At 44.0% G+C, this 22,013-nt stretch overlaps 1 protein-coding gene across 2 annotated transcripts in view; it reads left to right on the forward strand.

Annotated features, from left to right (window-relative positions):
- Rptor (regulatory associated protein of MTOR complex 1) overlaps nt 1-22,013 on the forward strand; it is a 345,487-nt gene that overhangs the window by 130,781 nt on the left and 192,693 nt on the right. For both annotated transcript variants that reach the window (XM_028853561.2, XM_037201582.1), the window contains exon 4: nt 14,896-15,054. In XM_028853561.2, coding sequence (XP_028709394.1) covers nt 14,896-15,054 — 159 coding nt within the window. The remainder of the gene's footprint in view (nt 1-14,895; nt 15,055-22,013) is intronic.

Genomic DNA, 22,013 nt, shown 5'->3' on the forward strand with positions numbered 1-22,013 from the left:
TTTCGAGACAGGGTTTCTCTATGTAGCTTTGCGCCGTTCCTGGAACTCACTTGGTAGCCCAGGCTGGCCTCGAACTCACAGAGATCCGCCTGGCTCTGCCTCCCGAGTGCTGGGATTAAAGGCGTGCGCCACCACTGCCCGGCGAGGAGAAGGGTTTTATTGTAGCTGTGAGGTCTAAAAGAGTCCAGATCAGAGAGAGAAAATAGTAGACTGAATTGGGCCGTGAGGGGAGAGCAAGAGAGGAGCTGAGGACCAAGAGAGCATATGACTGGAATGGCAGATATATAGGAAAGGGACGCTAGGGGAAGGGAAGCAAAGGCCCAGGGCTGGAGAGGTTTCGGGGTAGGGGTTGGGTGAGAAGAGCAGAGGGGCCAGAATGCAACAGCAAGGACTCTGTAACAGGTACTTGTGATGCTGAGAGAGACCGAGGCCAGCATGAACTTTGGTGTGCTAACAGGCAACTCAGCCATTTGTCCTGAGTTTCGCTGGGACCAGACACTCTTGGTAGCTAACATGCTTTTTCATATCCCTGCTCCCTGTTTGTGTCAGTGCCATCCTAACCCTAAGAGCCTTCCTGGAAGTAGGAAATGCCTATCCTGGCTCTGAGTATTCTCCAGACGCCCTCTTGCAGTCCCTGATGTCATCTTAGAGGGTGGTCTTGTCCCTTTTGCTCTGCCCCAGGCTATAGTTCTGAGGTGAAATGTTCTTTGAATACCTTTCATTTCTGTCTACTCAGCTGTGAGACATCCTAAAATGTACTCATATGTAGATACATATTTATTTTGATTACAGACAGCAGAAGTAAGCTTCTGCTAAAATGGGATGTGGTGTGCACTTAGTTTGGCCAAAATAGCAACAGTGACTCAAAAGGAAACTCTGTGTTTGGGCTCATTCAGGTCTTAGCACAGAGTCCTTGTTCAGTGCTTCGTGTTTGCAGAGCAGGTGGGGGCCACACCTGTGAGATGGGGTGGCCTCTTGTTCTGTAAGTCTGAAGCAGTCTCCTGAGGCTGCCATTCGAAGCTGTCTAATCATCCTCACACTTTAGTTTGAGAATGCATGTTCTTGTTTGGGTAGAGTTTTGGAGAGCATGGAGCCCGGGTGGAGAGACAGCTGAGCAGGTAGAAGCACTGGTTGCTCTACCAGAGGGCCCAGGTTCAGTTCCCAGCACCCACATATCAACTTGAAACCATCTTCCAACTCCAGTTCCAGGGAGATCTGACACCCTCTTCTGGCCTCTGAAGGCACTGTATGTATATGTATTTCCTTAGGTATTTCTTGAGGTATGAGTGCTCTGTCTACATATATGCCTATATGCATATAGAAGAGAGCATCAGATCCCATAAGATGGTTGTGAGCTACTATGTTGTTGCTGGGAATTGAACTCGGGACTTCTGGAAGAGCAGCCAGTTTTAACTCTAATACAGTAAAACTATATACAATAAGAACAATTATCAGGTAAGAATTACATTCACAATGACCAGTCCATTTGCATTTGGCAAATTCAGATAAAATACTCCAGTATCCATCCTATCTTGATGAGTCCAAAGTTTTGTACCTAATAATTCACTTTCTATCCTAATTTGAATTACTAACCCAAAATTATCTTTTTAGATCTCAAAACATTTCCTTAAATAAACAACTTAAGCTTTTTTATGTCTCTTAACCTTATGCACTTTACACCTCTTTTGTAAGGTGTAACTATAACTATCTAGTCTTCAGCCCTACCAGAGACCTGAGAAGAATATAATATTACCTGAGTAAGCAGGAAATACAGAGAAACAACTTCGAAAACTATGGAAACAGAGACATCTGGATGCCTCCTCTGTCACTCAAGGTTCCTCTGCAACATTGGGGTATCCATTATCAGCTTACAGGCAGGCCTAGAATATTTTAACAGACTTTTTTTGTAAAGCAGGAAAATTTGAAGGACTGTCCTACCTTGTCTTGGCAAAGTTTGACAGTCATCTTCTTTTGTGTCCTACTTGTCCAATTTGGACAGTGTGCTGTCAGCAGTCAAGGCAAGGGCAGTTTCTTGCCCAGTGGTTAACTTTGCCACATTGAAAGCAAACTCCATATGGAGGTTCTTCAGTGCCCATTGTCTTTTTTCTTTCTTTCTTTTTTTCCCCTCCCTCCCATCATCCCTTTTTGAATTAGATTGGTGCTGTCAGGAGCAGACTTGTCTCGCAGTCATGAAAAGCCTTATGTTATTAAAACATCCTAAATGCCATATTCTGTAGGTCTCTGAAGTTTGAAGATACCTGTCTATATAAAATATATCTGTTTGACCTTGAAAATATATGTAATATTGCCACAAATTTGATTGTTAATAGATGACTAATTACTAACCTGCACTTCTTAATTATCCTAAATAGTTCTCAAAGACTAGAACTTTACATTACCCTCCCCCCCCCTTTTTTTGATAGGGTTTCTCTGTGTACCACTGGCTGTCCTAGAACTCTCTTTGTAGTCCAAGCTGGCCTCAAACTCATAGAGATCTGCCTGCCTCTGCCTCCCGAGTACTGGGATTAAAGCCATGTGTCACCATGCCTGGCTACTTTCCATTTTTAAATGAGCTCCATAGGTACAATACCTTAAACAAGAGTAGAAATATATATACAGTATGTTCAAACAAAAAATAACCTTAAATTTGTATCCGTATACTATATCACCCTTTTTCTTTTCAGAAAGAGATCCTTGAATCCAACCTCTCTTGATTAGTTTCCTCCTTTACCAATCACCAGTAACAGTTTTCAACCAACTCCCCTAAACAATGACAAACATCCATAACCCACTGAATGACCAAAAACCACCCACCCCACCTCTTGGGAATGTGGGCATTGTGTTTCTAGACTGCTTCATGCTGTCTAGGGCCAACAGCATCTTTAGGGGACCCTGAGAAAACTGGGATAATGGTCAAGTCCTAGGAGACCTAGTGTATTATTTTTTGTCCATTCTCTGTGTGAGAGGAAAGTGCAGAACTTATCCTGGCTGGAGTAGTGTGTGAGGCTGGATCACCTCAGCTAGCAGCTTTGTAGTTATTCTGCATGCAGAATCTTGAGGAAACTGCAACAGAGGCATTCTGCGAGGTTGGATCATCTGGGCTACTTGTCTTCATTGATGTCTGGTCCTTTTTTTCTGAAAACACACAAACTTTTAAAGGTAACATTTATATCTGCACTAACACAAGTATGGAATATGTGGCGTGCACAAGTCAGCTAAAGATGATTTTGTTCTATGTTTGAGTATGTAAAAGGCATATGCCAACTTTATAAGTCTGTTAGACTGTATAACCAAACCTCTATCCATGCCATATGAAAGAATGGCATGTGATAATGAGTCATGAGGATTCTCTAGCCAACAAGATTTGTCATAGCTCAACCAGTTTCAGCTTTTCCCATGTACATATACATATACATCACCTGTTTTGTACTTTTTCTTGGTTTTGTTTCTTCATGTCTGTAACCAAGATTTTCAGGAGGTCTCTTCCAGTCAAATCCGGCCTTTATTAATTTTGAAGAAATTCATAGTTTTTTGTTTCTTGTGGAAACAAAAGCAAAACCTCTCCCCCACGCAACATATTTTCTGACTTCCATTGTGAAGTTAAGAACAGTTTTAAAATATATAGGTTGGTGTGATTTAGCAGTTTCCAGTGTTTCTCAGCAGCTATTGTTTTTTGTTTATTAGCATTTAAAAAATTCAAAGCTCAACAAAGACTATACAAGATTCAGATGTCCTATGTTTTCCCCGTCTTTACATGGCTTATTCTTTTTATATTACTTTGTTCTTTCTTTAAAGACTTTACTATTATTTTTAAACTATTTATTTTTTTTACAAATGTCTATACCCATTTTCTTTTCTTTTTTCAGCATTTAAGCACATGCCTAGGCCCTCTGTTGTGTGGCTCCACTTAGCACATGGCCTGGTAGTTGGCCCCACCCCTTTGGGGTTGGTGAGTGCAGAGTCTCATGCCTGCAGCCCAGCCTGGAGCTGGTCTACCTGCCCCAGCTCTGGGTAATTTCTGGGTCCATGTTGCAGTAGGTGTTTCTACAGAGTCTCTCTCCACTGAGTGATGTGCCAGCTGCTGCTCATAAACCCCTTTCAAGTGCTCAGTAGTAGGGCCTCTTAAGAGAGCCATGCCTCTGTACACTGTGAGCACTGAGCCTACTTGGAACTTTTTTTTCAGATTTTTCAGACTCTATGTGGATTTACATGCCAGATGTTAGGTGCCAAATGTAATGATTAGCTAAATTATTTTATTATTGATAAAAACTTGGGAGTCAGATATGGAGTTAAAACCTTATTGATCAAAGAAGTGGCAGAGAAGCAACCACTCTTCTTTCTCTCCTTCTTCAATCCAAAAGGCTGCAAATATTTCTAACCCTTCCCTACCTCTTCCTGTGCCTTTCTATGCCTTCTGGGTCCTTCAAAACCTCTATGACTGATTCTGGTCAGCTAGTAGCTAGCTCTGCCCTCTTATTCTAGGTAAACTTTATTGGCAATCTCAGGAGTGTCTGATCAAAATATCCCACAACAGTGTTCAGAATTCAAAGTTTGTATCCTAAGCAGTGTTACTCAGCACACAAAGAAACCCAATGACAAGCCAAGGGTGACTCTACCATTGTTAACTCTTCTGAGAGTGGAGGCCGTGCTTGGTAAACACTGGCTTACTGTTGTACTCTAGCCCCTTTCCGATCTTCTAAGGTGAAGGCTTGTAGTCAAGCAGCATAAAGGCCTGATGGACTCTACATTGCCCAGTAACCAAGTGCTGTTTCCCACAGCACTTTACAGAGTTGTGTTGACATTCACTTATGTCACTTTGATGTCAGATAGCATTTCATCATTTTGACTTGTTCCTTTACTAATGACAATAATTAATGTCACTAACAATCTGCTGTCACTGAACAACCTATTAGTAGTGTGTCATCAGGCTGTAGAGAGGACAAGTACACACCCTGTACTAAAGGGCACACACTGAATTATAAGTAGTGCTTGTTAAGAATGATAAGCGGTGCTGGTTACCGTGTGGAAAGGTCATGAGCCATGACAAAACCCAGTATCAGAGCTTTATTGGTGGTGGTGGTGGTGGGGACAAAAGAACCAGGCCTGGGAGAGATGCATGTACAGAGAACGAGAACGAGAAAGAGAGAGAGAGAGAGTGGGGGCAGGAGAGAACAGAACGAGAGGAGGGGGAGGGGTTTGTGTTGGCCTTTTAAGGGTTCCTGCAGGTGGACTTCAGAGCTATGCTATACTACGCATGCACAGATTGCGTGACCACGCTGCACATACATAATCACCAGTGTGCACTAATGACATAAGACACAAGACCCCTTGTCTTAGCTCCTGTACTGTGCATGTGTGGCCATGTAGCTGGAGTGAGGGCAGAATCCTAACATTCCAAACTTTTTGCTTATTATAAAAAAGCGGGTGAACAGGAATAGGAGTGTTGTTTCTCCTGGTAAAACTGCTTCCAGCTGACTTGGTGGACATCGGTTGACTCTTGGGGTGGTAAGGAAGGGGGCTTCTGAGGTAGACAGATGTCCTGGGATGGTGGGGTGTGGTCTGCTGCCTTGGAGCTGTCCATCTTTCTTGGCTTGGCACTCTGGCCACTCGTATCTGACAGGATGCTGGGTGAGACAGAATTAGAAGAAGGAATTATTATTATTTTTATTTTTTCTTTTGTGGGGTTCACCAGGGTGATAGATTGCGTCTTAAGACCAGGAAAGTTTGGGTTTGGCACTTATCTTGAAGTAGATCCAACCTGTCGAATGGGTTTAAACTGGTTTCTGGTGCTTGGGAAAAATTTTGAACATATTAAAAAGCAGCTATGAGAAAATTAAAGTCTTGGGCTGGTGACCATTGTAGTGTTTAGTACTCTGCTGGTTAATATTAATGAGAGAGAGAGAGGGATTAGAACATGTTCTTAATTTTTACCTGAGATAAGTTTTATCAGAGACAGATTATTTTAAGGCTCCTGTTTCCTTTATTAGTTTAGCATCCAGGAGACAGGGATGTAAATACCTTTTAGCTATTACTGTTCCTTTACCATCTGGGTATATATTTGATGGTTGGTCCTTGGATTCTGGCTCTATGGTGATCCTGTAACAATTAGCTGAGTAGTTAATCAGAAGAGGGATCCAGGAAGAAAAAAGCTTGTGGGGTGAGACCTCATTCTTCTGGAACTGGAGACAAGGCAGAGAGCAGGGCCCTGTCTGTGTCACTGTGCACGAGGAGGAGAAGCACTGCTGACCGATCTGGAGTGAGGCACATGGAGGGAGCAAATGAAACGAAAGCTCCTACCTTAGCTGGGAAATCTCTTCCCATTAAGTAACCCTGAAAGTGCAATTAAGTCTGGTGAGGTGGGTAAGGCTGTCCCCCTACACGGACAATAGAGAAATGAGAGGTGGGATCCTAAAACTCCCTCAGGACTGATTAAGTGGCTCGGTGTCCAACAGGAAGGAAACGGATTGTCTCCATGCTGCATCCATGGTTCCCCGTGAGCCGTGGCCAAGCCTAGGAGGTCTGCTGGAGGTCTTTGTTTGTCCCATGGCACTTGCTGCCCAGGGGCAGTCAGCTGACCAGTTATCTCTCTAGGTGGCACTTTGAACAAGGCTCAATTGATGACCTACCAGGCTATACACTGACCTGTGTAGCCTTCTTTCCTGCACTTAAACAGGGACCCGGTGGCTTTTGGGGAGCTGGTCGGACAGTGTGTGCCAGCATTTGGCAGGTTTGTTCATGGCGTTTTTTATCTCTCCCATGGCACACCTTAAATGCCACAGCTGAAACTTCCGCCTGTGGGGTCAGGAGCCTTGCTCTCCAGATGCTAAAGTTTTAGCCCCAATGTCAGGGAGCTCTGGGAATTAAGAGATGGATTTTGTTTTTTGTTTTTTTCTTTGCAAGATCCCCCAGGAGGCAGGTTGTAAACTGATTGTAATTTATTCGCATGCATCCTAGCCCGCTTCCAGACCTGTCCGTGCTTAGTGTCCGTCCCCCCCCCATATTCCCCCCCCCCCTACAGGAGAACATAGCAGAGAACAGATAAGATTCTTTGGAGTCAGAGATTCCTTAGGTTCAGGAATGCACATGGTCAGGAAAGAGAGGGTTTAGAGCTTAGGTAAAAGCGTGGGGATAAGGTAACTCTTTTCATTTGCCCCTTCGCTGGCAGAAGTCAGATAATTCCCATTAAATATCAGGGCTGAAGCAGCCATTATGCAGCCAAATTTACCGGTATCTGGTGATATTTAAGACATTTGTCAGAGGAGGAGTGGAACCACGAGGAGGAACCCCCCACGTCCCATGGCTGCAGCTGAGAGAGAAAAAAATAAAAAATTAAAATAACAAACAGGACCCCAGGCTCCCATGTCAAGCGTCCTTGAGAGTAGGCGGTCTGTGGACGGCATTGACAGCGCAGGTTACTCCAACTGCCCTCAAGAGAAGGGTGAGGACTCGGCCTGTGTACTGGAGGATTTCCTGGGAGTCCAGACACCATTCATACTTCGTCATGAGAGAATATGTAGTGGTATGCAACCAAGGACCCCCCCGGGGGTCTGGTGCAAGGAATATATCTCAGGCTGCAGTTGCAGGAAATGGTGGGGGATTGGAAAGGGAAAAACTCACCAATCTGGTTAGCGGGTGTGGTATGCAGAACGGTCTGGCAGTTGGGCAAATAAAGCAGAGTGGGCAGTCACAGGTCAATAAACCGAGGTATAGGATTCCAGACGCAGAGCCCTGGGCACAGAGTGCCAGAAGAGCCTGTCTAGTCACAGCACCAATGTTAAAAATGATAAGCAGCGCTGGTTACCTTGTGGAAAGGTCAGGAGCTACGACAAAACCCAGTGTCAGAGCTTTCGGGGGTGGGGGTGGGGGGATGGAGGACAGACAGACGGACAAAAGAACCAGGCCTTGGAAAGAAACGTGCGGAGAGAGGAAAAGAGAGATAGAGATAGTGGGGGCAAGAGAGAACAGAGAGAGTAGGGGGAGTCTGTGTCCAGCTTTTTACGGGTTTCTGCAGGTGGGCTTACAGAGCTATGCCATGCATGGCCAGATTGTGTGACCACACAGCGTGTACGTAATGGCCAGTGCACACTGATGACATAAGATGCAAGACCCCTTGTTTAGCTCCTGAACTATGCCTGTTTGGTCAGGCAGCTGGAGTAGGGCAGAATCATAACAGTGCTGGCCCCACACCATTTGTAGCTTCATTTAACCCTTTGTACAAAAGTGGATAGTGAGCAATGGAAACTTCCTCAGATATTACCTTCTACAGAGAGGCCAGGCCCAGAGCAGGCTATTCCAAACTTTCAGAAATTATTGAAGTACAGCCTCTTTAGTTTCCTTTCCAGGGGCCCAGAAGAGATGTTACTAAAGGCGAGAATATTCTGAGGGAAAGGAATCTAAGTTCAACAAGCTCTTACACCTGTCCACTTTATTCCTCTGAGATTAAATTCTATCTACCCAGCTTCAATTCCACACTTATACTTATCTCCTCTCTGTCCCTTCTCCTCCTGTCCTCTCATAACTCCAACTCTTTTCTGTTTCCATCCTCATCCTCATCCTCATTCTTCTCCATCTTGGTTCCTAATGGTCTCCCCCTTATCAGCAGCCTGATTCTTACAATACAATGCAAAGCTTCCAAGGTCCCTACAGGAGCTGTGATAGCCAGCTTTATTTGCAACCCGAAAAAAGAAGTGAATAGAGGAGGTGGGTCAGATAAGGCCTGGAATAAGTTGGAAAGGGAATTTATGTGCTCATGATATATTCTTATAAATGGTTAGGCCAAACGTTGTGAGTCTATCATAAATGTGCTCAAACTGCAACCTTATAGGTGGTTAGGAAAAGTCTATAAGTCACTAAAATAAAACTGCCTCTATTTTCCTATGCTGCCATATACTAGCAGAGCAGGTAACTCTGCTTGGAGCTAGGAAACCTGCCTTATAGCTACACTGCACCTGGTATGCAAAACCTGCTTTTGTTCTGAGTCAGTTGCTCTGGAATACCATTTGGGCTGTGAGAGAAAGGAGGGTCTGAGCTTCATTTGCACAAGAAACAAAGCTATGTACCAAAATTCCCGTCTCCTAGACCCAGGATCTCTAGAAAAATTTCAGGTAAAATACACTGTTAAAAGTTCTTGGGGAAGTTATGAATGCACATGAAATTTATAGCAGGAAAATAGCTGATATATTAAAAGCCAAGTAACACCAAATACTCCTTGAGATTTGCCTTAGTCCTCTGGAAGAACGCCTTGGTTTTTCCAGGTATAGTTTTATCTTACGCAGCTGAATTCTTATTATAATCCTGCAGCTTGTAATACCAAACATACAGAGAGATGTGGCTGGAGGTCTCCCAGGCAGTGATGGCCGCCTGCCTAGGCCTACATCAGCATCTCTGTCCTCCATACTGTACTTCTCTGAGTACCTCTTCCCATGGGGGCTTAAGACTTGTTTCATTTTTGCCTCCATGTGGATTACAGATAATTGAGCATGGGCTTGGGACCTTACACTGTGTCTTAGCTTTCCTGCAGGCCCTAATGATGCTGTCTCCTTTTGTTTTATGAGCTACATTCTGGTCTTGAGAGAGGAAATGCTGAGAGGAGTTCCACTTTGCTGGACTCTGACCCTGGCACCTTGGGGCAGGTTCCCCAGATTGCCCAGCCCTGCAAGTAGCCCTGCCAAGTGTCGTGTGTGGGGCTCTAATGCACTTTCAGGTACAGAGGACTTAGGGCACGTGGAGGGACCTTGTAAGTCTCTGTTCTCTAAAGCTGTCATATACTTGCATGACACCCTGAGCTGTCAGTTTGTTTATTTCTCTTTTTAACAACTGATTAAATCAACTTATGGAAATAGTTGACTTAGTCATCTGCAATAGTGACTTCAGCCTCCATCTTGGTTCCACACTGACAGAAGTATTCTGCTAAACATTCTTGAAAGGAGTGTGTAAGTTAGTGAGGTGCTGGTGGATTCTCACCTCAGAAACTCCTCTTGTATAAAATTAGAGGGACCAGCCTTAATATTATATATTCCAGGGTATCAGGAGAGAGAACTACACGAATGTTGAGGACTATTTTCAGGAAATAGAATCTCAGCACACTGAGCTCTTAAGTCCACTTGCTTTAATTCCTCTGGCATAACATCCTATTTATGCAGCTTCAGTTCTGTTCTCGTGCTTAGCTCCTTTCTTGCCTGATCTCTCTATATATTCATCTACTACTCCCTCTAAGTTCTATCTTAATTCTCTCATCTTAATTCTGCCTCATCTAGGTTCTTTTCATCTCGTTCTTACCCAGCTAATACTTCCCCATCTGGCTCTTCCTCATCTTCCATCTTGTCTACATGTTTCTCTAGTCAAAATCTTCCTTATCCCTCTCCGTTCTCTGTCTCTAAGTTCTCCCCAAGTCTCTCAGGAGTCCAGTTATAAACCCAAACAATAGCAATCCCCTGGTTAAGCAAGGTCACCAGGCTTGAATTCTCCGGGGTTATAAAGGTAGGTAAGAATTTTCCTTAGGCAGTGATCACCAGGCTTTCTTTTACAATCTAGATGGGAATGGTAAAAGAGGAGGTCAACCGATTGCTAATGATTGGTTAGTGTATCAAAAAAGGAATCTATATGCTCAGTCTGTATTCTGAGTAGTGGTTAGGTAAGAAGTTAGGGGTCCAAAAAGTTGGTAAGGCTTTAAGAAAGGAGGGTCCGAGCTAAATTTTGTAAACCTGACCTAGGCAGTGTCTCCTTGTGGAATTTACCTTAAATCATGAGACTAGCATGTGGTGGTCTGGACTGTTATTTTGTTAGTCCTTGAAAGTGGCTTAGGGAGATATCTGATTCCAGTGCTGAAAGGGGAGAAATGGATGGGCTGGCAGGGAAGGAAGCCTTTCCTGAGGCTGTTCTCCAAATACCTTGAATGTGTATGTCTAGAGAGTGATCAGTCCACACTGTTAGCCCTTCTTAGGGGAAAATCAAGTGGGAAAACTATGAAGGCACATATGATTTTCATAACAGAAGACAGCTGATATATGACAAGCCAAATAACACCAAAAGCTCTTTGGAATTTGGCTTCCTCTGAAGGAATTCCTTGATCCTTTCAAGTAGTGACTTTGCCATAACCACTTGAGTTCTTATAATATACTCCTGCGGCCCGTAGCAAACTCCAAGGTACTTTTCTTGCAATGCTTCTCAGGTTTGGGGCCTGCCATCTGGTCCTTTCACTTTCAGGTGGTTTTACTTGGTACCTCTGTTCACGCCCACACATTCCTCCAGAGACTCCACATTATAGTTGGAGAGGGACTTTGTATTTAGCGAACCACCTCTGCTTCAATGAGCATCTTTCCACTGTCTTTAAAGACAATAGCTGTGACTTTTCCTTGGGGGAGCAGATTGAGCAGTGTTCCACAATGCCCACAACCACTTTTCAGAAGGTTGTCTGTTTCTTAACTTGTAGTTCTCACAGACAGAGATAGAAGAGGTCAAACGTGGTTATCAGTATGTGTGGGGTGGACTCTATTTTCTGCTGTTTCCTTTATGTGTAACCTTTTCTTGCCAAAGGCTAGGTGACCTTCAGAACTTTCACAGGGTGTTTTCTGGTCTTTAGGCACTGCCTCCCCTTTCTGTCCTAACCCCTACCCCCCTTTCTACTCTTCTCTAAGTGGGTGCTGACTGAACCTGGCTCATAGTCACATCCTTATCCACAAAGACCCTGAATGTCATTTGTGGTTCCCTTGTCTGTTCATATTCCATACATGTGCTGTGTCTTTCTCAAGTAATGTTAAGGCATAGTCTTTATTTTGTCTATATTTTTTGTTATTTATTTGTTTGTTTGATTGTTAGTTTTGAGTCAGGGTCTTGTGTAACCCAGGCTGGCCTTGAACTTGAGTTCCTCTTACCTGAGTCTTCTGAGTAGTGAGATCAAGATGCGAACCAGAATGCACAACTCTTATCATTATATTCATTTATACATGCGTATAATGTATTTTGATCAAATCTGCCTCCTACCATTCCCTTTAGTCCAGTTCCTTCCCTGTTCCCTCCCACTACCTTTCCCTTTCAACTCCCCCCACACCCTTAAATATTTACTGAGTCCAGTTGGTGCTGCTTGTATGTGCATGAGTTTGAGAATGGTAGCCTCTTGGCCTACATCCCTGAAGGAAACAGACTCTCTATTTCCTATCAGCCATCAATTAGCCCAGAGCTCCTCAGATAGAGGTGGGACTTCATGAACTCCTTCCCATCCATGCTGTGACTTTGGCGGGCCTGATCCTGTGTAGGTCTTGTCCTGCAGCCCTAGTTGCCTGTGAGCTTACATGTGCACCTTCATTGTCACGTCCAGCAAATGTATTTTGCTTCAGATAGCTACTTCTTGTGCTTCTTAAGATTTTCTTTTCAATGACCCTTGAGCCTTGGAGAGAGGAAATGTGATGTAGATGTTCTACTATGGAGCTGAGCACTCCACAGTCTCTGATTCTCTTAACACTGACTGAGTCTGGGTCTCTATATTAATTGCTATCTATTGCAAAATGAAACTTCTCTGGTGACAGTTCAAATGCACTAATCTGTAGGTATAAAGATAAGAACTTACAGAGCAGTTTGTTTTGTGTCCTTTAGCAGAATAATAATATTGGGCTCTTCAGTAGGACCCATGACCTAGCCAGCCATGGGGTTTTGGCCCAATTAATGGTACCAATTAATGGTACAACATGTTTTTTGTCTTGTAGAGTGGATTTTAAATCCAGTCAAAAACATAACACTCATACATATAACACTCATGGCACTATTGTGACACTGCATGTCTTGCCAGGTGAGTCACTCTTGTGGCTTGCAGGGCTCGCAGCTGCGTAAGACTGTTGATGACTTTCTGTGCCCTTTAGTAATAGCACTTTTCCACTATCAATGCCAGACAGCGGGGAGGAAGCAGCCACCTTGATTTCTCCATGTTCTGTGATTAAAGTCTTGTATCTTCACCTATAGGGTCTTAACTATTGTTCTGGAAGGTAACCAAGAGTGACAGCAAAGTAGCAGGATACAAAATTAATACAAAAACTCAGTAGTCTTTCTATGTACCAAGAATAAACATGTTAGGAAAGAAACCAAGTAAACAATCTCATTCACCATAGATTAAAACAAACAAACAAAACCCAATCCTTGAATTACATCTAACCAAGAAACAAAATCTGCCGGGCGGTGGTGGCGCACGCCTTTAATCCCAGCACTCGGGAGGCAGAGCCAGGCGGATCGCTGTGAGTTCGAGGCCAGCCTGGGCTACCAAGTGAGCTCCAGGAAAGGCGCAAAAACTACGCAGAGAAACCCTGTCTCGAAAAACCAAAAAAAAAAAAAAAAAAAAAAAAAAAAAAGAAACAAAATCTAACTTGTGCAATGAAAACTGAAGAAAGAAATTGAAGAATTTGTCAGAAGATGGAGGGACCTCCCGTGCCGACAGATTGGTAGGATTAATATTGTGAAAATAGCCATCCTGCCAAAAGCAATCTACAGATTTAGTGCAATCCCCATCAAAATTCCAATGCAATTCTTCACAGAAATTGACAAGACAATTTCAAAATTTATATGGAAACACCAGGACCCAGGATAATCAAAACTTATCCTAAACAATAAAAATGCTTCCAGAGGTATTGCTATTCATTGTGTTATTTCTTTTTAAAAATCAAACAGTGCAAGTTTACTGAACTGCATTATATGGAAACATACACATTACTTTTTAAGATCAGATCATAATGTCCACCTACAGGCAAAACCTCTCACTGTTTTCCCAGGAGGTTCTGCCATGGTTTAGAGAACTGGCCCTGGTGCCTTCCAGGCCTATAATGACCCTCTACCACACCAGGCTCTGATCTGTCATCCTCGTGTAAGGCACAGAATAAGTGGAAGGGAACCAGAGACTCTGGTCCCCGTCATTGGCTTCAGCATCCTCAGTACATTACCAGACTCCTCTGCCCCATCCCAAACTCTGTTCACCTGCAAGTTAGCCCAAGTTTTAACAAATCAGCTTTCAGAACATTTTAACTGTCAGCTCTGGTCCTGGAAGCTCAGGTGTGCGTGGCTCTAACTCTGGCATCTCTGTGTTGTGGTTCCCTGGTCTGGGGTCTTGAGCCCCAGCCTTATTATCTTAATTAGATACGCTGCAGGATTCCATGTGTCTGGGGAGGCTTTCCCACACCAACTGTGGGTTTGCCCTTTCCTGTTTATAGTTTCCCTTGCACGTCTTTTCTTTCTTCTGTGTGGGTTCCCATAGAAGCTTGTTTACTTTCATAAATACCTTGCTAGATGCTTCCTGGGTTGTACTGAATGTGGGACTGGCTCTGGGGAGACATGAGTGTCTGCTGAGGTAAGTTCAAGTCCAGCGTCTCTGTGTTTCTCTGGCGTGCTGGCCAGTTCCCACAGTGAGGTTCCACAGGGTTCCTCCCGAGCTAGTTCTCACCTGCTTAGCCTATTTTGTTACTGGGATTTTCTTAGTCCTGTCTGTTTGTTGTTTGTATGTGTGTAAAGACCCCATGTTCATTTCAGGGCCTCCTCCCTAGGCATTCAGTGTCCAGTGGACAGTGGAAGAGGACTGTGTGGATTCAGACACCACTTCCATCTCTTTATAACTTTGCCGTTGCTGCTGTGGATGCTGCAGGCCCTTGTTTGAATAAATTCTGTATGCTCCATGGTCTAAGAAGGTTTTCAGAGCAGTCCCTTCTGGTTTTCAGAAGAGTCCCTTCTATGTTTGACTTGTATCAACATGTGACAGGCTGTCTTTAATTCATGTCCAATGTTATAGTTGTTCCTAGTGAAAACATACCATATGATCATACTCTCTTCATACTTTTTAATGCAAAAGCTTGGGGCCACGTGTGCAAGGCCCACAGCTGCTCCCTGAACGTGACAAGTATCTCCTTTCTTTTTCCACCACAGGCTCGGTACAAACAGAGCCTCGATCCCACTGTGGATGAAGTCAAGAAGCTCTGCACGTCCCTGCGCCGGAATGCCAAGGAGGAGCGGGTCCTCTTCCACTATAACGGTCATGGGGTGCCCAGGCCTACTGTGAATGGAGAAGTCTGGGTCTTCAACAAGGTGGGCCTGCCCTCAGTCTCCACTCCGCTTCCCCAGAAGGCTTGTCAGCTTGGGTGTTACCTGAGGTCTCCTGTGTAGTCTTGGCTGAATCCTGGGTGTTTGATCCATCCAGCTTTTGGAGAAGAGTGACACATGGCATGCACCAGTCCAGCAGCCAGGGTACCTGGTTGAGGATGATCTGGCACGGGAGTAATTTCTTTTGGAGGATGTATTGACGAAAGAATCATAAGGCTGCATGTGTGCATGTTTTGTCCCCAGTAAGAGGCGAGATGCTCACAGCTGTGAGTGGCCCTCATGTACAGTCTTTCCAGTGTGAACAGTGGCAGGGTTTCTCTGGTTCCTGAGTTTCAGAGAACCAGCAATTTCTTAGAAAATGAAAGTATTCGGAGTATTCTAAAGAGCTGATGTCCAGCTGCCTCTTGAGCCACCTCAGGCTTTCTGAAGGTCAGAACTTGAGTCAGAGGTTAGATGGTGAAGGAAGGGATACCTCTGCCCCATCCTGAACTGAGAAGTGCATTTCACACATTCTATGGTAGAGCAGCCTGCCACCCTGTTCTTATTCCTCTGCTCTACATGACAGTAGCTCTGGATGTATGTGGTGGCCTCCAGCAAAAGTGAATTTAGATTTCAGCCCAACAACTCTCTAGTGTCAGGATTGGATAAGCGATGAACCTCTTTGACCTGTTTCCTCATGGCAGAAGCTGCTTCATTATTCTTCCTGCAGATTAAAAAACACATACAAAGTATATCACTGGTCACTCACATGCTTTCAGGTAGAGAGCTTCCAGCTAATGTCCACCATTCTGTTGTTCCTGAACTGTTACCTGGTGAAACTGCAAAGGGGCCTGTGAGTAGGTTTTAGACCCTTTCCCCAAAGGTGTAGTGAACAGGGGCCTGAAGTACAAGACCCTGTTAGTTCCCTCTGCAGGGGTAGTGCCATGCCTCCCTTATAGGTCTAGGTACCACCTGTAATATCTTTCCATTTCTATTCATAGATTCCATTTACATTATATATTCTAAATATGTGGGGGCCTGGTACATACATGCCACAACATATATTTGAGGTCAGAGGACAACTTTGGGAGTCACTTTTTTCCTTCTAGCACGAGGGTCCTGGGAACTGACAGCAACCTATTAAGCTGTCTTGCTTAATTTAGGAAAGAGGCAGAATTGAAAGGAATATTGCTGTTATGGACCACCGGGGACTCGGGAAAGGAGACTTGGGAGCCCTGTGTGTCCTCCACAATTTCATTCCCTTCTCATCCTTCCTTTCTACATCAGAGGAATCCAAGCTTCTTATTTTTTATACCTGCAAACAGGATCATTTCAGGAAGGAAGGGTTTATTTTACTGCGTGTGTGTGTGTGTGTGTGTGTGTGTGTGTGTGTGTGTGTGTGTGTATGTATTTGTGTTTGGGGTAAGTGTGTGCCTGTATAGTCTTTCTTATGTGAATACATGTGGGAGGTCAGAGGTCAATGTGGGGTGTCTTCAGTTGCTCTCCCTCTTATTTTTTTGAGACAGGGTCTTTTCTGAATCTAGGGCTCACTGTTTTGGTTAGATTGCCTGGCCAGGAGTCCTCCAGAATCTTGCAATTTCTGCCCCTTCGTGCTGGGGTTACAGACATGTACCACTGTGTCTGGCTTTTACGTGAGTGCCAGAAATCTGAGCTCAGGTCTACTTGCCTGTGCCGCAAGCCATCTCCCTAATGCCTATTTTGGTTTGTGCCATCGTGGCAGCGAGACATGGTAACAGGTGACTTGTGGTAGTTGAAGTATTCAGCAACTATTTGTTAAATAGTACCACGTAGCAGCAGCAAACCAGGGCCAGAAGTGGCACCAAGCTATAACCCTCAAGCCCCACCCCAATGACCACAAGTCACTCAACTAGTCCCCAGATCCCCAGCTTCCTAAAACATCGCCACCAGCTAGGGATTGTTGTAGTTGTTTTTTACTTTTTACTCTTTGCTCTTTGGGGGCCCACCACCCAGCTCCCAAATAAATACACAAGGAGTTTTATTCCTTCTTATGAATGCTCAGCCCTAGCTTGGCTTATTTCTAACCAGCTTTCCTTAACTTTAATTATCCTATCTATCTTTTGCCTCTGGGCTTTTACCTTTCTCTATTTCTGTATACCCTTTACTTCTTACTCTGTGGCTTGCTGTGTAGCTGGGTGGCTGGCTCCTAGAGTCCTCCTCCTTATCCTGTTCCTTTCCTTGCTCCCTCCTTTATCTTCTTTACCCCTGACCCCATTTCTCCTTCTGTTTATCCTCTCTGCCTGCCAGCCATGCCTATCCTTTCTCCCGCCTTGCTATTGGTCATTCAGCTCTTTATTAGACCAACCAGGTGTTTTAGACAGGAAAAGTAACACAGCTTCACCGAGTTGCACAAATGCAACATAAAAGAATGCAACACATCTTTGTATCATTACAGCATAAACAAATGTAACACATCTTAAAATAATATTCCACAGCAGATCAATTTTTGAAGCACACAAGTCTCTTAAGAACATTTCAAATTCAAACCATGGCATGGGTCCCAGGTGGTTTTAAGTTGATGCACTGGGACCATCCTGTGTTTGAAAATACAGGGGCTTGGTTTTTCCTTTTGGGAGATGCAGACATTGGGTCTGGACATCAGTGGATTAGGGTTGAGCATAGACATAGAGTTCCAGGGTTTCTTCTTGTTGGATTGAGACCCTCTCCATGGTCTACTGTGTGTGCTTTTCTGTTTCCTGAAGATTCGTCACTGCGTGACCTCCAGTGCTGCTCTGTGTCTTATCATGTCACAGCTGTATGGGATGCTGTGTTTTGCCTGTCCCTCCACATTCCTTGTGCAGGGCAGCAACAGATGGGTCTTCTCTCTCTCCCACATACCTCCTTTCTCACTGTATTGGCTGTGTGTGGAAAAGATACATTTGTTAAAACTAAGATTTCCCTGGAACCTGTTGAATATGAGTGCTGTTGATTGCTAGCCTCACAGCCTTTCTTCTTGGGTGTCTCCCTTTGTCTTACCATTTGTTGGAACTCCTTATATTCTACACAGAAACTCTTCATCATCCTATGAACTATGGCTGTCTTCTCTAAATTTATGATTGTTTTTCATTCTGTTTTCAGTGTCCTATGATAGACAGGGGTTTTTTATGCTGGACGGGTCACACTTGCTGTTCTCTCAGGGCAAACTGCTTCTCACCTAAGCCTTCCTCAAGGTTTTGTCCTTTAATCAATTGTAGTTAGGTCTCTAATGTACCCAGAACTTTTTAGCCTATGTAGTATGAGGTGGGATCTGGATTCGTCCTCACAGCCCACTGCTACTTCCCCATTCATGCCAGCTTTGACCTGGGTCTGTAGCAGGAATCTTAAAAGTTCTTATTAATAAAATCAAACCTGAGGCCAGTTATTGGGGTCAATGCTGGTAGATCAGAGAGACAGAACAAGCCACAGCTATCTCACCTCGCCAGATCCTCAGCTGGTCTTGTTTCCTCAGACTGGAAGCTTCTGTGTCCTCATCCCAATAGCTCTCAGCTGAACTGTGTTGCTCCAAAGCCTGAAAGCTTAACCAGCCGAATGCTTAACCAGCCAAATGCCTCTAGTGTCACCATGCTTGGCTGTTTCCAATGTGGCCTTGAACTCACAGAGATCCAGAGGGATTTCTATCTCTGGAATGCTAGGATTAAAGGTGTGAGTGCCACCATTTTCTAGCCTTTGTATCTAGTGGCTGTCTGTTCTCTGACCCCAGATAAATTTATTAGAATACACAATATTTTGGGGGACACAATACCCCCACATGGGTCAGGCTTCTTTAGCTTTGGGGTATGTTCTGTGCCAATTGGGTATCTTGGTTTTCAGCGTTTCTTAGTTTAGGGGGACACAGGCACCCTTTGTTCTTCTTGTTGGTGTTTTCGTTAATCTTGGCCTTTTGGTCTAATAAGAAAATACTACATCCATTTGTTTGTTTCCATTAGAAGACTGTGCAGCTGGAGGGGTGGCTCGCAGTTAGAGCACTTGCTTCTCTTCCATAGTACCTGAGTTTAGTTCCTAGCAGACACATTGTGCCTCACAATCATTTGTAACTCCAGCATCAGGGGATCCACTCCCCACTTCTGGACTCCACAGGCACCTATGTAAATGTGGCATATATACATTCTCTCTCTCTCTCTCTCTCTCTCTCTCTCTCTCTCACACACACACACACACACACACACACAGACAGACAGACAGAGGTAAGTAAGACTAAATCTTAAGAAAAAGAATACTTGATGAAATATGTCATATTTATGACTACAGATTATCATCACAGTATTAAGTCTTTCAAATTGTGGTCTTTTAAAGTATCTGTCAGTGTATGATACAGTTTTCTTCATAAGAGTATATGTTTCTTTATTTTCTTATTGGGGTATATAGGAAGGTTGGGCTCCATACTCTTACAAATTCTCATAGTTTGTCAGTGTGTACTGTTGCTTTTCCTGATAGATGATGTCATTTTCGAATGGGTGTTTTTATTTCTTCCCCTCTGCTTTGTGCCTTGTATGTACTTGTTTTGCACTGCTGGCCTCCAAGAGAATGAAGCAGTGATGGGTGTGGGCATCTTGTCTTCTCTGTTAGGAATACTTGGTTCCTGTGAAGTCTGCAGGGGGCTTTTTGTGGGGGAGGGGAGGATGGAAACATTTTGTTGTTGTTTTGTTTTTGTTTCTTGTTTTTTTGTTTTGTTTTGTTTTGTTTTGTTTTTCCGAGACAGGGTCTCTCTTTGAGACTGTCCTGGAACTTGCTCTGTAGACCAAGCTGGCCTCAAACTCAAAGTGATCCTCCTGCCTCTGCCTCCCAAGGGCTGGGATTAAAGTCATGCACCACCACCACCTGGGGAAACAATTATTTACCTGTTTAAGAACTTTACTACCTCGATATCAGAAATCATGAATGGATGCTGATTCTACCAAAGCCTTTGTTGTATTGGTGTCAGAGTAAAAAAGATCTGTTCCTAATGGTTTTGTTTTTAACTATGAGTAGATATTGACTTTTCTAAAGTCATTGTTTGCAGTGAACCGCAAAAATATATTATAGAGATGCAGCTATATATAATAAGCTATACCTTGACCAACCAAAGTATCCTTCAAGAGGAAGCCACTTATCAAGGAATATTTGGTGTTATTTAGCTTGTTAATATATATCAGCTGTCTTCTGCTATGAAATTCTTGTGTGCCCATTTACTACTAGGCCATTTGGCAAATAGTGTAGCTTCTCAGACTTACTACTGATCCACTAGGTAACTAATACCTCTGCAGGGCCTAGGAGACAGGCAGCTGTAGATGCATAGCTTTGTTTCTTGTGCAAATGAAGCTCAGACCATCCCTTGGCTTCAGGCCTAGTAGTACTGCAGAGCTATTGACTCAGGACAATAGGGTTTTTTTGCATAACCAGGTGCAGTAAAGACCTGGGCAGGATTCCTGGCCAGAGCCAAGTCACTGGGAGAGAAAGAAAAAGGTCATTTCTGTAGATGGTAGGCAGAGCTGCATGGCCAGGGAGAAGAAAAGAAGGCAGAATTTCTCAGAGCCAGGGGTAAGGAGCTAGGAAGGAAAGATGGAGGACGAAGGAACAGAGGACAACGATGAGGTCAAAAGCATAGTAGCTTAGGACTATGAGAAGACAGGAAAAGTAGGTACAGAGAGGAGCTGAATGCGAGGATGGAGCTGCAGCTGTGTAGATAGAAGTTTGTTGTAGAGAAATAAAGTAAATGGGCAAAAGAGCATGGTGTACAGAGATTCTTTTCCTTAGATACCCCCCAACCCCCACCCCAGATTTAGTGTCTTCCCCAGGCCCTTTGGAAAATTCCACTAATTGTTTTCATGTATTTCTGTTAAGACTGGCAGAATGCTTTTTCTCCTGAAACGGATACAGTGCTACTTGATGATGTGTAACTCTGTTAAGTGCTGCACACCTGCTCTTGGCTTATTTGTCACACATGGTTTTATCCAGCTTGCTGAGATTTGTTTTAAATCTGTGTTCCCTGGTGAGCTCTTCCTAGAGTTTTGTTACTCTAGGAAGTAACTTTGTCTGGCTTGAGTAATCAATATTCTGTGGCCTGAGAAAATGAATAGGGAATTTTCCTTCTGCATTTGTAAGATTTGAAGCATTTGACTTCCTAGGGCTAGGTTGTTGTGAAGTCTCTGGCTGCTGCGCTGGGGCCTTTCGTGGTTAGAAGTGGGTGCTCCTTTCTTCTAACCCTTTCAACAGTTCAACACAGCTTTTGAATTTGTTGACACATGTTGCTCAAAGTACCCCTTGCCACCATGTTTGTCTAGGTAGTGGTGGGGTGTGTGTCTGTCCTGAGGGCTAAGTACACAGGCTGTCTTTCTGTTCTTAGTTACTCTAATGAGGGCCACATGTACCTTCATCAGTCTTGTCAGGAGTCCAGATGTGACCTTTGAGGTGCTGCAGAAGCTGGACAGAGCAGTGAGACCTCAGATACGTGGGATGTGCTCTGTGGAGCATAGTGTCTGTTGTAATTCCTTGCCACTCCTCCAGCTGCATGACCACACATGCGCAGTTCAGTAGCCAAGTAATCCGTGCACTGCGTGATCATGCAATTTATATGCATGTGTGGCACAGCTCCATAAGCCCATATGCTCATGTGCAGGGGAATCCATAAGAAGCAGATCACATTTCCCTCCCCCTCCGTGCATATGTCTTCCACAGGCCTGATCACATTCCCTTGTGTCCCTCCATTCTCCTAATAAAACTCTTATTTTATTAATAAAATAAATTATGGGTTTTGTCATACCTCGTGGCTTTTCTTGCACTATAACAGTGCTGCTTAATGAATAACATTGCGCCGCTGCATAAAAACCAACAGTGTCCCCTGCACACTCAGTTCATGACACTAGGAGCATGGGTGTTTTTTACCTAAGCATAGTGTTTATTGTTAAATAACAGGGGCACCATCACCACTTCCACAGTCTGGTTTCATA

The sequence above is a fragment of the Peromyscus leucopus genome, chromosome 8b (genome assembly GCF_004664715.2).
Source record: "Peromyscus leucopus breed LL Stock chromosome 8b, UCI_PerLeu_2.1, whole genome shotgun sequence".
NCBI classification, from domain to species: domain Eukaryota; kingdom Metazoa; phylum Chordata; class Mammalia; order Rodentia; family Cricetidae; genus Peromyscus; species Peromyscus leucopus.